The sequence below is a fragment of the Symphalangus syndactylus genome, chromosome 2, assembly GCF_028878055.3.
Source record: "Symphalangus syndactylus isolate Jambi chromosome 2, NHGRI_mSymSyn1-v2.1_pri, whole genome shotgun sequence".
Lineage (NCBI taxonomy): Eukaryota > Metazoa > Chordata > Mammalia > Primates > Hylobatidae > Symphalangus > Symphalangus syndactylus.
The window spans coordinates 40400795-40416256 of NC_072424.2; the positions used below are offsets into that span (position 1 = coordinate 40400795).

A 15462-nucleotide genomic window follows, 5' to 3' on the forward strand; every position below is an offset into this window, starting at 1 on the left:
TGTCTGAGGGCTAGGGATTAGCCTGCCCCACTCGCCACAGCCTGCATTCAGGTGCAACATCAGGGAGCCTGGAGATTGACCCGCCCCAACCCCCCACCTGCATAATTATTCTGCGTGCTGCTTGGGAGCCAGAGGGATAGCCCACTGCTGGCTCCTACCATCACCAAAACACATTGCCCAGGAGCCCAAGGACCCATATGCTCACCCAGCACACTGTTGCCACTGCTGGCACCCAAGTAAACTGCCTGGAGGCCTAAGGATCAGCCTGTCCAGACTCACTATCTTTGGTGTACAGAACGCTGCCTGAAGCCCTAAGGATCAGCACACTCAGCCTGCTGTTGTCCAAGGACTGGCCTCTACCTGGTGTCCTCATCCCCAGCAAAGTTCTACTACAGCTTCCACTAACCACCACAGCCTAAGCCACTGAAAAACTCACAGACACAAATGACACTGATTACAGCCCAAGAAATCATACAGAAACTATGCTACTGTACCCACCCAGAATCAAAATCAAAGTGCCTGACCCAACCAAAAGAATAGATATATCTATAGGAAAAAGTATTTTCTCTATGAAAGCCAATCCATAAAATTTGAAGAAGTGACTATTATACTAGATGCACAGATATGAATTAAAGAACACAAGAAACATAAAAAAGCAAGGAAACATAACACCTCCAAAAGAACAGTAATTATTCACCAACATTCCAATGAAAAATAAATCTATGAAATGCCTGACAAAGAATTCAAAAATATTAAAGGTCAGTAAGATACAAGAAAACATAGATAAATAATATAAGGAAATCAGACAAACAATTCATGACCTCAATGAGAAATTCAACAAAGAGAGTTCATAAAGAAGAACTAAATCAATCCTGAACTGAAGAATTCAATGAATGAAACAAAAAATACAATTGAAGGCAATAGTAGACTAGATCAAGCAAAAGAAAGAACTTCTGAACTTAAAAGACAGACCTTCTGAAATAACCCTGTCAGAAAATAAATAAACAGAACAAAGAAAGCCTACGTGAAATGAGGGACATCACAAAGTGACAAATATTTAAATTTTGGGAGTTCCAGAGAAGAGATGGCTAAAGGCACAAAAAAACTATTAAATGAAATAACAGCTGAAAATGTCCCAAGTCTTGCAAGAGATATAGACATAAAATATAGGAAGCTCAAAGATTCCCAAACAGATTCAACCCAAAAATGTCTTCTCCAAGGCACACTGTAGTCAAACTGTCAAAAGTCAAAGACTAAGAATTCTAAAAAACATCAAGAGAAAACCTTCAAGTTATATAGAAGGGATACACAGAAGGGATTCCCATCAGATGGGAACAACAATAAAGTTCTTCCCAGACAAGCAAAAACAGAGAATTCATTATCATGAGACTGGATCTACAAGAAATGTTTAAGGATATCTTACACCTGGAAGTGAAAGGATGCTATCTACCATCATAAAAACACATGAAAGCATAAAGCTCACTGGCAGAACAGACACAAATGAGAGAAAGAAGTCAAATGTTACTACCACAGAAAACCATCAAACTGCAAAGATAAATAAGATAGGAAGAAAGAAACAAAAGATACATAAAACAAACAGAAAACGATAAAATGACAGGAATAAGTCCTTACCTATCAATAATAACCATGAATGTACATGGGTTAAATTCTCCACTTAAAAGATGTAATTTAGCTGAACAAATTAATAAACATGACCCAACTATATGCTGCCTACAAGAAACACTTCACCTGTAGACACATATTGCCTGGAAGTAAAAGGATGAAAAAATATATTCCACACAAACAGAAACCAAAAGCAAAGCAGGGGTAGTTATATAAGATAAAACAGACTTTAAGTCAAAAACTTTAAAAAGGGCTGGCTGGGCATGGTGGCTCACACCTGTAATCCCAACACTTTGGGAGGCCAAGGCAGGTGGATCACTTGAGGCCAGGAGTTCAAGACCAGCCTGGCCAACATGATGAAACCCTGTTTCTACTAAAAATACAAAAATTAGCTGAGCATAATAGCATGCGCCTGTAATCCCAGCTACTCAGGAGGCTGGGGCAGAATAATCACTTGAACTCAGAAGGTAGAGGGTGCAGTGAGCTGAGACCATGCCACTGCACTCCAGCCTGGGAGACAGAGTCTCCAAAAAAAAAAAAAAAAAAGAAAAAGAAACAAAGAAAGTCTATGATAAAGCGATCAACTCAGTAAGATGATACAACATTGTAAATATATACACACCTAACACGAGAGCACCCAGATATATAAAGCAAATACTATTAGATCTAAAGGAAGAAATAGATTCCAATACAATAATAGCTGGGGGCTTCAACATCCCACTTTCAGCATTGGACAGATCATCTAGACAGAAAATCAACAGAGAAACATTGGATTTACACTGCACTGTAAACCAAATGGACCTAACAGACATTACTGGAACACTTTATCCAACAACTGCAGAATACATTCTCATCAGCACAACCTAATGAAGCACCTCAAAGAATTAGAAAAGCAAGAACAAACCAAACCCAAAATTAGTAAAAGACTTAATAAAGATAACACTGGAACTAAATGAGAGACTAAGAAAATACAAAGTATCAATGAAACAAAAGTTTTTTTTTTAATACAAAAACCAAAATCAATAAAACACCAGCTAGACTAACCATGGTCAAATCATCATATGACTTGAATATGTTGAATCATCCTTGCATTCCTAGAATAAACCCCACTTGATCATGGTATCTTTTTTTTTTTTTTATGTTGAATTTGGTTTGCTAGTATTTTGTTGAAGATTTTTGTAAAAAATGTGATACAATACATCAACAGAATGAAGGTCAAAACCCACATAAACATCTCAACAGATACAGAAAAAGCACTTGATAAAGTTCAACATCGCTTCATGATAAAAACTCTCAACAAATTAGAAATAGAAGAAACGTACCTCAACATAATAAAGGCTATATATGACAAACTCACACCTAACATGATGATGAACGGGAAAAGCTTTCCACTTTTCCTCTAAGAATGGGAACAAAACAACAATGTCCACATTCACCACTCTTACTCATCGTAGTACTTGAAGTCCTAGACAGAGCAACAGACAAGAGAAATAAAGAGCTGCCAAATTGGAAAAGAGGAAGTCAAACTGTATCTCTTAAAGATGAAATCTTATAGAAAAATCTAATGACTCCACCAAAAAACTCTCAGAACTGATAAAGAAATTCAGTAAATTACCAGATACAAAGTCAGCCAATATAACTCAGCATTTCTGTACACCAATAGCACACTAGTTGAAAAAAAAAAAATCAAGAAAGAAATCCCATTTATAATAAATACAAAAAATGAAATAAAATACCTAGGAGTAAATCTGACGAAGGAGGCGAAAGCTCTCTACAAGGAAAACTATAAAACACTGATGAAAGAAAACTGGAGAGAACACAAACAAATCAGAAGACATCTCATGCTTAAGAACTGGAATAATTAATACTGTTAAAATGACCACAGTGAGCCAAGATTGTGCCACTGCACTCCAGCCTGGGTGACAGAGCGAGACTCCGTCTCAAAAAAAAAAAAAAAATGACCATACTGCCTAAAGCAATCTAAAGATTCAATGCAATCCCTATCAAAATACCAATGACAATTCTTCGTAGAAATAGAAAAAACAATACTAAAATTTGAATGGAACCACAAAAGACAAAGATAGTCAAAGCAATACTGAGCAAAAAGAATAAATCTAGAGGTATCACACTACCTGATTTCAAAAAATACTGTAAAGCGGTAGTAACCAAAACAGCATGGTATTGGTATAAAAACAGGCATACAGACCAATGGAACAGAATAGAGAACCCTATTCTGTTCATGCATTTACAGCCAACTGATTTTCGACAAAGGCACCAAGAATATTGAGGAAAGCACACCCTCTTCAATAAATCGTGCTGAAAAAACTGGATGCCTATATGCAGAAAAATGAAGCTAGATTCCTATCTCTTACCATATACAAAAACCAACTCAAAATGAATTAATGACTTAAACATTAGACCTGAAACTATAAAACTCTGTTATGACAGGCCTAGCAAACTAATACCTTACTCTAGTAAATAAGGCTGGAAAGGAAGGATGGAGTTTCAATTTCCTTACCAACATTTTGGTTTTAAATTCAACTATAACTGACATGTCATATTTATTCCTATATTCCCCCACCAAACATATTACCTTGCAAACTAGGCAGTCAATATATATTTATAGAATGAATAAAATGCACATGCTTCAAGCTAATTATTTTGTCCAAATGCATGCTTAACAAGACTTATTCTGGGCTGGGTGTGGTGTAGTGGGTCATACTTGTAATCTCAACCATTTGGGGGGCTGAGGTGAGACGATCACTTGAGGCCAAAAGATCAAGACCAGCCTAGGCAACACAACAAGAGCCCTCCTCTACAAAAAATAATTTTTTAAAAATTAGACAGGCGTGGTGGCATACACCTGTGGTCCCGGCTACTCGGGAGGGTGAGGCAGCAGAATTGCTTGAGCCCAGGAGTTTGAGGCTACAGTGAGCTAAGATCATGCCACTGCACTCCAGCCTGGGCAACAAAGTGAGACTCTGTCTCAACCCCCACCACCTAAAAAACAGATGAACAAAAAAACCCAAGACTTATTTGATTTATACAACAACAAATATGTGTATGTTGAAACAGGGTCTCATTCTGTTGCCCAGGCTGAACTGCAGGGGTATGACTTGGCTCACTGCAGCATCTGCCTCCTGGGCTCAAGCGATCCTTCCACCTCACCCTCCCCAGTAGCTGGGACCACAGGCACATGCCACTACACCCGGCTAAGTTTTGTATTTTTTGTAGAGATGAGGTTTCACCATGTTGCCTAGGCTGGTCTCAAACTCCTGCACTCAAGCGATCCATCTGCCTCGGCCCCACAAAGTGCTGGGATTACAGGTGTGAGCCACCCTGCTCAGGTAAGAACATATATTTTTTAAATGATTCTAAATGGCACTCTAAAATGGGGGAAAAAATTGATACTTTTTTCTTTCCCTTTACCAATAAACTTTAATTGCCCTGGTTAATAAATCAAGAAGAAAGTTCAGAATAAATTATAAAAAGAAAACAAAATTTCAAAATAAATCATCTAAACTTCTGATAGTGACAAACTTGGGACTTGATTCTGATTCTGTTTTTCACAAGCTGTTCTCACAACCTGGAAGGCTTTTTCTGCTCATGTTCCTTCTTCTCCCAAGATCCAGCTTTAATCTTTAACTCCTCTTGATGGTTCTTTCCCAATTTACTCCAATTTGGCGATCTTTCCTTTCCTATATTACTATTTCCTAACACTTAGTAGTTGGATATATACCGCATTTCATCAATTCTAAGATATATCCTTTTTTTCACATTTTAACATCACTGACATTAGGACGCATCACAATCAACATATTATTATTGCTTCCTGCACATGTGTATCAGAAGCACCAGTACCAAAACTGGCAGAAAGGGTGGTCAGTAATGTGGAGGAAAATTCTAAATATCAGAACAGCTCTACACAAGCGCAAAGGTGTCTTAAGAATCCTGCAACAAAGATTTTTAGTTCTTTTATGTATTCTTTTAAGAAATGCTGCATCATCAAAGTTCTTAATGGCAAAATGGATGACACTGAATAGAAAAGCATCAATATCAGTGGCTGAATCAACACATTATTAGAAAGAGTTGGATTGTGAACATGAAGTATAAGGAAAATCTTAACCAATTTATTTTACTACTTTTTTATGTATGAAGATGAAATATGATAAAAAAATTTATGTCTAATTAGAAGAGTTGTTTCAATATGTATAAAATTAAAATTCTAAGGGAAAAGCACTGTGTCAAAGTTTTTTCTGTCTTAGTAATACATAAAATAATGGTATATTTCACACAGGCATTTCCAATTCATTGAAAGAGAATACTTTTTTTTCTAGTCATTCCTGAGAGTAAATAAGTCTCATTATTCCACAAGACTGTACACTCTTTAAATATTGTTATCCTTCTCTTTTACCCCCAACATCACTAAGATCAGCGCTGGGCACAGAATATTTGTTCAATATCTGTTGACTGGCTGAGACCCGTCAGGTAGAGATAAAGGCTTAATGTCATGGAAAGAGTGCAGGGCTAGAAACCAGGAGGCACAGATTCTAATGCCAACTCTGGCATGAACTTACTTTAGCTACAACTCTGCTGGGCCTTAGTTACCTTATTTATAAAATAAGAAGGGGCCAGACTAGATTGTAGGTTAGACTAGACTAGAGCTAGACTAGACTGCTAAATCAATGTTTAAGGAGTTGATAGTCTTGTGGAACTAATGAGACTTATTTTCAGAAATGATTTTAAATGCTAACATTCCACTTTTAAAAAATGACTTGTGCAGTTCTATCTCTAAGACAGGATAAAGCTCTGGCTCTGAGTCCTTATATGTCAAGGACTATAATATAAATTCTGGCTCATCTTGGAAGATAGGAATGAGAAGATTTTCGTGGGTACGTTTAATTAAACACAATTAAACATAATAAACCACTTTACAGTTATAGGTATAACAAATTTAAATGAGAGGCACTAGGGGTTACAGGGACAAGGACAACAAGATTTGGGCACAAGTTGGTGGTGTAAAATTACTACAGTTGCCTCAAAAATCTATTTACATAGAATTAACCCATATAATCAATTCTCAATTATGTAGGTGAGGTTATTCAAGCCCTTCATTTCTGTTTTTCTCTTCCACTTAACTGCTTGTTAACTCACTTTCTATTGAAGAAAATCAATTTAAGATTTTATGATTTACTATATATATACCCTGACAAATTAAAAAATGCCCTAACCATACTCCACATGCCGTATCTCATGGAATTCACTGAAACAAGCACTGCCAAGGACAGAGCAAGGTACACTAGGAATCTGAATCTTCAGACAAGAATTCTTAAATAAAAGCTTCCTTGTACTGACAATACAGGCCCAGAACTGTTCACCTTTCTCCAGTTTTGAAAGAGGATCAGAAATTAAAATGCTGCTGGCTTCTATGCTGATTCTGAGGAAAAGTGTTATGCAACAAACATAACAGAGCTCAGAAGGGAGATTTTTAATTTTAGGAGTCACCTGGTTACAAAAACAAAAACTATAAGCGATGGAATCTACTTAATATTCCCTCTTTCTGTTTGGACCAGAGATCTAGTCATCATTCACTAATGGATTGAACAATAAAAATAGAGTACATAATTCACTCAGATTCTTCACTGGATGTCCCAACTGACTGCATTAGAATATACAGCATCTGGAAAGTGAGTCTATAAATCCCCACTTAGGCAGTCAATAACATGTCAATTCTGACATTTTTATAAAATATGAATTATAAATCTGTTAAAATCAGCTGGAACTATTAAAAGATACTGTGAAAAAAATTAGAACTAGACAGGTGAGGGGGTACAAGGGAACTCTGTACTCTGTTCAATTTTTTAAATAAATCTAAAACTACTCAAAAATAAAGTCTATACATTTTTTAAAAATAGAATAGAAAATAGAAATTAGAAACAGAACAGCATAGTAAATGTGAGAACTATAATCTCTTGTTTAATTCTATAGCCTCACCAACACGAAACTGCATCAACCAGTCTAGCATTGGGGGATCTAATCCCCTTTTGTTCTTTTTCCCCCGTCCTATCCCTGTCATCTCCTTTTGAAGTCATATTCTGTGTCACTTATCAGGCAATGAAATACAGTTTTAGTACATCTGTTATAAGGTTGTTTTATATTAATTTCCCTGCAGATTGCTGTGGGACTAGTCACATAGTTACATACTGTCTCTCCAAATAAAACATGAACAACTTCAGAGCAAAAGATGGCATGCAGCACAAGTGCCTTTAACATAGCAGTGATAACAACATTTATCTAGCTATTAGGGATTTATAGTTTATGAAACTCTAAGTGTTCAATATTTGCTATTTAATTGAAAGGTGATGGGCTACCAACTATTTATGAGGCTTCAAGGGGTTGGGATATGAAGGGTTTTCCTCTCTTTGTATGTTACATAATTTGCTTTTAGTGACTGGATTATAAATTTTTCCTTTCAGTTTTGGGTTTTCCATGGACACCATTTTTGCAAAAGACTATAGGGAGACAGAGACAGTATAACAATGTAAGCTACACAGAGAAGTAAGACGGGTGGGAAAGGATGGTATTCCTTTTACTCTTCTCTTACCCATTATGGTCTACATACTGTTATAGAATATGGTGGTATAATATTAGTGGCCTTCTGTAACCAAAGGAAGGCCTCAAATTCTTAAAAAGTTTAGGAGATACCTACTTAAATATTTACCCCTATCTAAAAATTCTAATCAGTGCCAGAAATGACAATGAAGGTGACAGATGCTGGTATCTATCAACATCAGTGTTATGTTCTTGGTATCCCGTTAATCCTCCTACCAATAGATTTGATGATCAGTACAGATGGCAGTAGGGTTATGAAAGTATTTTCTAACGAACATAACTCCTGTGTTCTTCTACCAAGAATTCAGAGGGCTAAAAAAAGTCATGCCAATATCATCTCCTTCATCAATTACCACCTTAAGTTTCTGGGCATTCCACACCATGGCTTTAGGAGACTAAGTGTGATTCTTGGAGACTCATCAAGAGTTGCAGTTCTGGGAGCTCAATAATGACCGACTTATACTCTAAGCCTCTGAGGCAGTTTTGGAGGTTCAAATGTCACAGGAAATTGCTTCACAAGCCAATGGCTGTCACACCTTGCTCTACAGCACACCTGACTATTAGAAGTATTAGGCATACCTCCATATGTCTAGCTGTTATCAATCAAGAAACAGGCCAGCTGGGATGATAGCCAAAAACTTCAGTTGGAAAGTTTTCAAGGGAGGCAGGCACTCACTCTGCTTTAGCACTTAATAAAGTATGTTTGGAGCAATAAAAGTAATAAACCAGAAGTCATCAAAGGGCTATTAATGTTGCTGGATTTGTGACATCTTTTAATAACATTATCATTATTACATTTTCTAAAACCCAAAGCAGAGGAGCCCATAGTTTTGGAGTTGGATCTGCTACTTGCATTCTCAATCCATTTCCCTCCTTCCTGCTCTCAGTTATGCTCATTCCTCAACACAGACCCTACTCTCTTCCAAGTACCTCCAAACATAAGCCAAACACAACACCCAGACACTGTCCATCTTTAGCTTAAAATATTATATTCTCTGTTTTCCTCCCAATCTCAGCTTTAGGTCATCCCAATGTCCTCTTTATGTTACTATGCTCCTCAAAATACTGAGTTGTTGCCTAAATTATTTTACACCTACTCTAAACACTGGAAAGACCTGAAAAACTGAGTTGTACACCTGAACTCCTCCTCTTCCAATACACAAGCCACATCCATAAGCTACCCCACCGAATCCAAGTTCCAGCCCCTGATGTTTTGAAAGCCCCTGGAGGCCACCCTAAAAAGACAGAGCCCCCAACTCTGCCCTATCAACTCCATCCATTGGATAAATATTTACTGAGTACTACACCATGTGTAAAAGGCCATGAGAGCCATGCTCTTTTTTTGGAGGAAGCTGTTCATCTCTCCTCCGTGTTCATGTGCTCTCTATTCCTCATGCAGTCCTTCCACCAACTCTTGCGAACAGTTTCTTTTCTCAGACTAAAGCCTTCTCTCAATGCTTTAATTCTTAACAACATCTCTATATTCACCTAGCTTCCCACCATATTATTATTTCTTAACCTGATTTGGATGTCAAACCTCTGCTGAACAGTATTTTTCTAATTATGGGCTGATAGTCATTTGTAGTTCCCCACTCATATTCTGATAGAGATTTAAGTGTATTACCTTTGAGCAGTGGTTCTCAGGCTTTATGTGCATCAGAATCCCCTGAAAAAGTTGTAAATAGACAGTTTGCTGGGCTAAATAATTTGCATTTCTAACAAGTTCCTAGGTGATACTCATGCTGCTGGTTTAGGGACCATACTTCGGAAATCATTGCCTTTGAGAATCTGATGAAAGCTATGAAAAAACACACATACATACATATAATTTTGCATGTAATTTCGAGGGGCTCGTGGATGCTCATTCATAGATATTCTCCGCTCTATATTTTGTTCTAAGGAATGTTTAAGATATAGTGTTTCCTGACCTGACAGGATGTGCTCGTTTGTGGTACAGGGAAATTCTTTCTGTGCAAACACTTCCCATGAACGAGGTGGGATTGCTTGGTATTGGAAAGTCAGTTCTGTCCAATGGACTGCCTTCTTCAGTATTATGTGGCTCTTTTACAGGCATGTAATAATTTTTCTATACTTCTAGCTTAATTCTCAGAAACAAAAGACTCATCACTTAGTATTCAAAAGGGTCTTTGGAATGCCTCAAAAGAAATCCTTTAGGTGAGGAAATAGTCTCGTAGAAAGAACATAAACATTGGATTAAGACAGAACTAGACTGAAATTCTGATTCTGCCTTTCCTAAAGGTATAACCACTGAGCTTCAACTTCCTCATTTATAAAACTGGTGCTCTTACAAGAAAATAATTTTTTCCCTTCCAGGCAAGTTACGTGAACCCACTACAGGGAAGGAAAGAGGGAGTGTTCTACTACTTAAAACCAGTGATTCTTATTTATGGTAAGGAATTTAAATGTTGGATACAGAGTAAACATTTAAATTAAGAAAACAAAAAGACTGAACTGAGTAATTTCTAAGATGCCTCAAATCTAACATTTATTTGTGAATTCTAATTGGCCAGCATATCATTATTAACTTACATCTTCTATTTATGCTAAATGGGTAATTCATTCTTCAATTTAACCCAGTATAAACTCCTTAAAAAACAATGATACTTTCTTGTATTTTACCCTTCCTTTCTCTACTTCCTTCCCTCTACAGTGTCTAACACTCCAACATCCACTAGAAAATAAAATATAAATAACAATAGTAATAAATTATTCTCCTTCCCTTAAATAGGCCTATGTAAATAAAAGATACCTTGTCAACACAGAAAAACCTTTCTGAAGAAGTTTTCCTTTGTATTTCCTCAACAGATAGCTAAAATCCATTAAATTCGTCTTTATTCAATAAAATCTCTCAGGGCTTGGCTATTATAGATATAGCTCAATTCTGTGTATTTTATTTTTTAAAGATCTATCAGATATTCTCTTCTTAATCTACAAGCCTATTAGTTTATTGCAGGAACTCTTAAATATCAGTGAATGTGCATCAATGTCTATCAAAATTACCATGAAATCCTAATTTATAAACTGTCTAAGCATCAGGCAATTTCAATTAAACATACCTCTTGTAGAAAACGTGGATCCAGGCAGTCACCATCATCGTTAAACATAGACTCCCAGCTCTCCTCAGTGGCAGTAATTCCCTCTGTGTGAGAAGTTTCCGTTGCTTTTGGTTCGATGGATGTTTCCATAGATAATAATTCCCTATCAGGAAAAGATACACCAAATTCTATATTCTCTGAGTCATCTTGCTCTTTTGTTTTGAACTCTTCGGCAGTTCTTAGTTCGTGCAATGCTTCTGTTGTATCACCAGTACTACCCAGATCAATGCCCATGGCACTGTCTGAAAGAACTTTTTTCCCATTCAACATACTGAGTTCAGAGTCCAAAAAAGTGTTATAATTACTACCAGCAATCTTTTTTATAGGTAAGGAGGAAGCACAATCTGACAAGCTCTCTATCAACTTTCCTGTTGACTCTGTAAAATGAGATGAAATACTCTCAGCATAAATATCTGAGCAAGCAGTCAGGTTGCTGAAATTTTCAGTGTCATTCCCACTTTTAGCTACATGAAGAGGAGTTGCATCTGCACTCATTCCTATAAACTTTGAGAAACTTCGTGTATTATTAGAGGTCTCATCAGCTATTCTAACTGCAACTACATAAGGGCTATCAACAGTTACATGATCACTACAGGACATACCTGTAGTGTCCATCATACATGCTTTATTGGTAATGTCACCTACATTCTTAAATCCATTATCTCTATGTGTTTCATGGGCAAGGACAGCTGTATCAGGAGGTTCGTGCTTTATATGTAACTCATCAGCAGTGCTGTCATTCTTCTCACATTCTCTAATCATTACTGGACTAACAGTGTCATTTGTGCTCTCTGACACAGAGATGTGACCCGTAGTTTCAGGAATGGAATTTGTATCTTTTTGATCTAAGATGAAACCTGTACTACTGGCTATACCACCTACATTCTCAACTTCAAAATCTATGCAAGTTTGATCAAAGACACCATCTGGACTTCCAGGAACAGAAGTAGTGGTGATGCCTCTGCTGCTGGGCTCCAATATTCCATCTGATGTTTGCGTGCTTTGTTGTACAATTTCAGAATCAGAGCTGAGTTTTATTGGTACAATCATATTCTCAGGTTTCATGACAGAACTAAAAACTCTAGGAAACTCATATAGTATCTCCAAAACCTTGCTATCAGTTTCAATTCTGCTTTCCAAATCTTTGTCTTCAAATGTTTCCCCATCAGGTTCATGCCTACTGAAGTCACAGAATTCCACATTTTGGAATGGTTTGCTTGGAACTCGAGCCTCACTGATTTCTGAACAGGCCTGTGAAAGAAGTATCCTCTCAAGTCCTGTCACATCTGTAGTTTCAACTTCCAAACACTCTACCTTCTTTGGTTTAAAATGTCTCTGTAAAGGTGCATTAGTTATAACCCCAGCATTTGGGGCTCCCTGCTGTTGTCCTTGGGATAATACTTCTTTGGATTCAGTGGTTCCTCTCTTAGAACAAACTCTATTTGTTTTTTGAAGGCATGTGTCCATTCTTAATTTTGTTGAAGATTTCTTTCCTTCTCTACAATTATGCTCCTTTCTATCAGGATTGATACTCAGTCTTCGAGCCTCCGGTTTGTCTCTAAAGACTTCTTTTTGGGAGAGAGAACTTTCTTTTTGCTTTTCTTTCACCACAGAGTTAGGTGAACCACAGCTTTCTTCTTCACTACCTGTCTTAAGGAGTACTGCACCCCTACGAGCTTTAGGTACATAAAGTGCCATGTCAGGCCTTCTGGCTCGAACTCTGCATCTCTCTGCTTCTTGCTGCATGGCACCACCACAATCTGCAAGAGAAGAATGATTGAATTATCAGACACTAATTACTATGCATTGAACCAAAAGATTTTCTTTTTTCTTTTTGAGACAGAGTCTCACTCTGTCACCCAGGCTAGAGTGCAGTGGAGCGACCTCAGCTCACTATAACCTCTGCCCTCCCAGTCTCAAGCGATCCTTCCACCTCTGCCTCCTGAGCAGCTAGGACCACAGACACATGCCACCATGCCTGGCTCTGTGGTTTTGTTTTTGTATTTCTGGTAGAGACCGGGTTTCAGCATGTTGCCTAGGCTGGTCTCAAGCCCAGGCTGAGCTTAAGGCAATCCACCCAAAGTGCTGGGATGACAGGCATGAACCACTGTGCCCAGCCTTTTTTTTTTTCTTTAATTTTTTTTGTTGTTGTTGTTCAACATAAATGTATATACACATAAAGTGATTTCTGAGAGTAACTTGAATGTTAGCTAGAAAATGAAATGACTTGTCAGAGAATGCTTTCTGGAAGATGTTGCTTTTGATCCAAGATTTCTTAGAAAAGAGAAAGTAGTGAAAAAGAGAAAAGTATTATTCTATTAATACCATTTAGTCAAGTGACTTGCTATCAATTTCCCTTGCTTCCAGCAGTAATAAAACAGATCTGGCTAGGATGAAGGGTAGAAGACCAAGGAAACTGTGATGAGACAATTCACTCTAGTAACTCCCTGACAACCTCCACCATGGTTGCTCAATGGAATTTAACAAGAAGAAATGTAACAGAAGTTAAACAAACCTTTATCTACTATCTACTAAATACAAGAAAATGTGCTAGTGAATTTCACATTGAATTATTCTTTTAATTTTCAAAATAATGCTATGAAGTAGGGATAAGTTTGTCCAGGACAAAGAGAATAAGGAGGTGCTATACACAACAGAGAAACAGCCACATACACGCAGATGCACACACTGTTAACATTTCACAACATACATTTTGAAAGAAGGAGTTAATGAGAAGGCAGAGAGGAAAAAAGGCTAATGCATCCTGTCCACTCTATTCCAGATCCCTAAAATTTCACCTGGTACAGAATACTTCCTCGGTGAAAAAGCTCTATTCTCATGGCACAGGTTATTTTCCTTTCAGCCCAAGTAATACCGTGGCCCTGATCATCAAGTATCTCCAGTGATTATCTTGTTCCTTTTCTCTTTTGGTATCTTAGTTAACATCTAGCCCAACATTCTTCATGTATTTTATATCTTCCATTTGAGGAAGAATATGACCTTAACATTTAGGCATGCCAGGATTTTTCAAAAAATGCCTAATTTTCAAAGACAGAAGTACTGAAGTGTGTTTCAAAGGAAGGGATACCAGAGACATAGCATGCCTGGATTACAGCAAGTAAAGCATCTGACAAAATATATCATAATGAATTTCTGGACATAAAATGATGAAATGGGGATTACTTAGCAAAACTGATAAGTGGACTCACAAAAGATTAAACAAAAAATAATAATAATGGGTAGAAATGAATTTAGAGATTAAAGGAGGATTATATAGCCCTTTGAAATTCAACATTTCATATAATAATTTAGATGTAAACAATAAACGCTGCGTGCTTATCAAGTCTGCAACTGACACAAAAATGACAGAACTAATAAATAAAAAAAATTACAAAATTAAAATTCAGTATCATTTCTATAATCTGAAATGCTGTGCTGAAAGCAATATGAAGGTATAAAGCAGTAGACACAAGGATCTCTTTTGGAGTTTTTTTTTTTTTTTTTTTTTTTTTTTAAAGAATCGAACAGAAGACAGAAGACGTCACTTCTGTACAATTTGCATAAAGAAAGGTCTAAAGGCTTTTATTTCGTTCACAAGGTCAATAAAAGCCCCAAAATAGTGATGTGATGTTTAAAAAGGTAACACACTCTTAGATTACAGAGTCTACAAAATATGTCATACAATGTAGAGCTAAAAGAACTAAAGGTATAATTCTTGCCCAAAGAGGTCTCAATGAAAAACCACAGCTAACTTTATGCCTGAAAGATCAGTTGCTCTATAAAAGAGACAAAATCTCTTGTTTATGTTTCTATGTTTCTCCAGAAGTCAGTACCAGAACCAGTTGTTAGAAATAAAAGGAAAATAAAATTTAGCTCAAAGTAAGATAGAATTCTACTTCTAGATTTCTCCAATGTTATTACCAGGAAATGAGCTCTGTCTCTAGCAGAATTTAGATAAAGACTGGATGACTGACATATACTAGAGAAACTCTAAATTCTATGATTCTATTTCTAATCTGCAATAGACCCATCAAAGGCTTCAAATTATCTACTTTAAAATTATTATGTGCCACAGTTAATGACTTTACAAATTCAACCTTTTTTCTTAAAT

The 15462-nt window shown here is 36.8% G+C and overlaps 1 protein-coding gene across 32 annotated transcripts in view; it reads right to left on the bottom strand.

The window, feature by feature from the left end:
• R3HCC1L (R3H domain and coiled-coil containing 1 like) overlaps positions 1–15462 on the bottom strand; it is a 105485-nt gene that overhangs the window by 21049 nt on the left and 68974 nt on the right. For 21 of the 32 annotated variants that reach the window (XM_055252911.2, XM_063629021.1, XM_063629007.1 and 18 more), the window contains one exon: positions 11313–13111. In XM_055252911.2, the coding sequence (XP_055108886.1) occupies positions 11313–13097 (1785 nt within the window). In that variant the 5' untranslated portion in view covers positions 13098–13111. Of the gene's footprint in view, positions 1–9859; positions 9902–11312; positions 13113–15462 lie in introns of those variants that run through there. The other 11 variants (XM_063628976.1, XM_063628965.1, XM_063628999.1 and 8 more) reach the window with 2 other exon arrangements.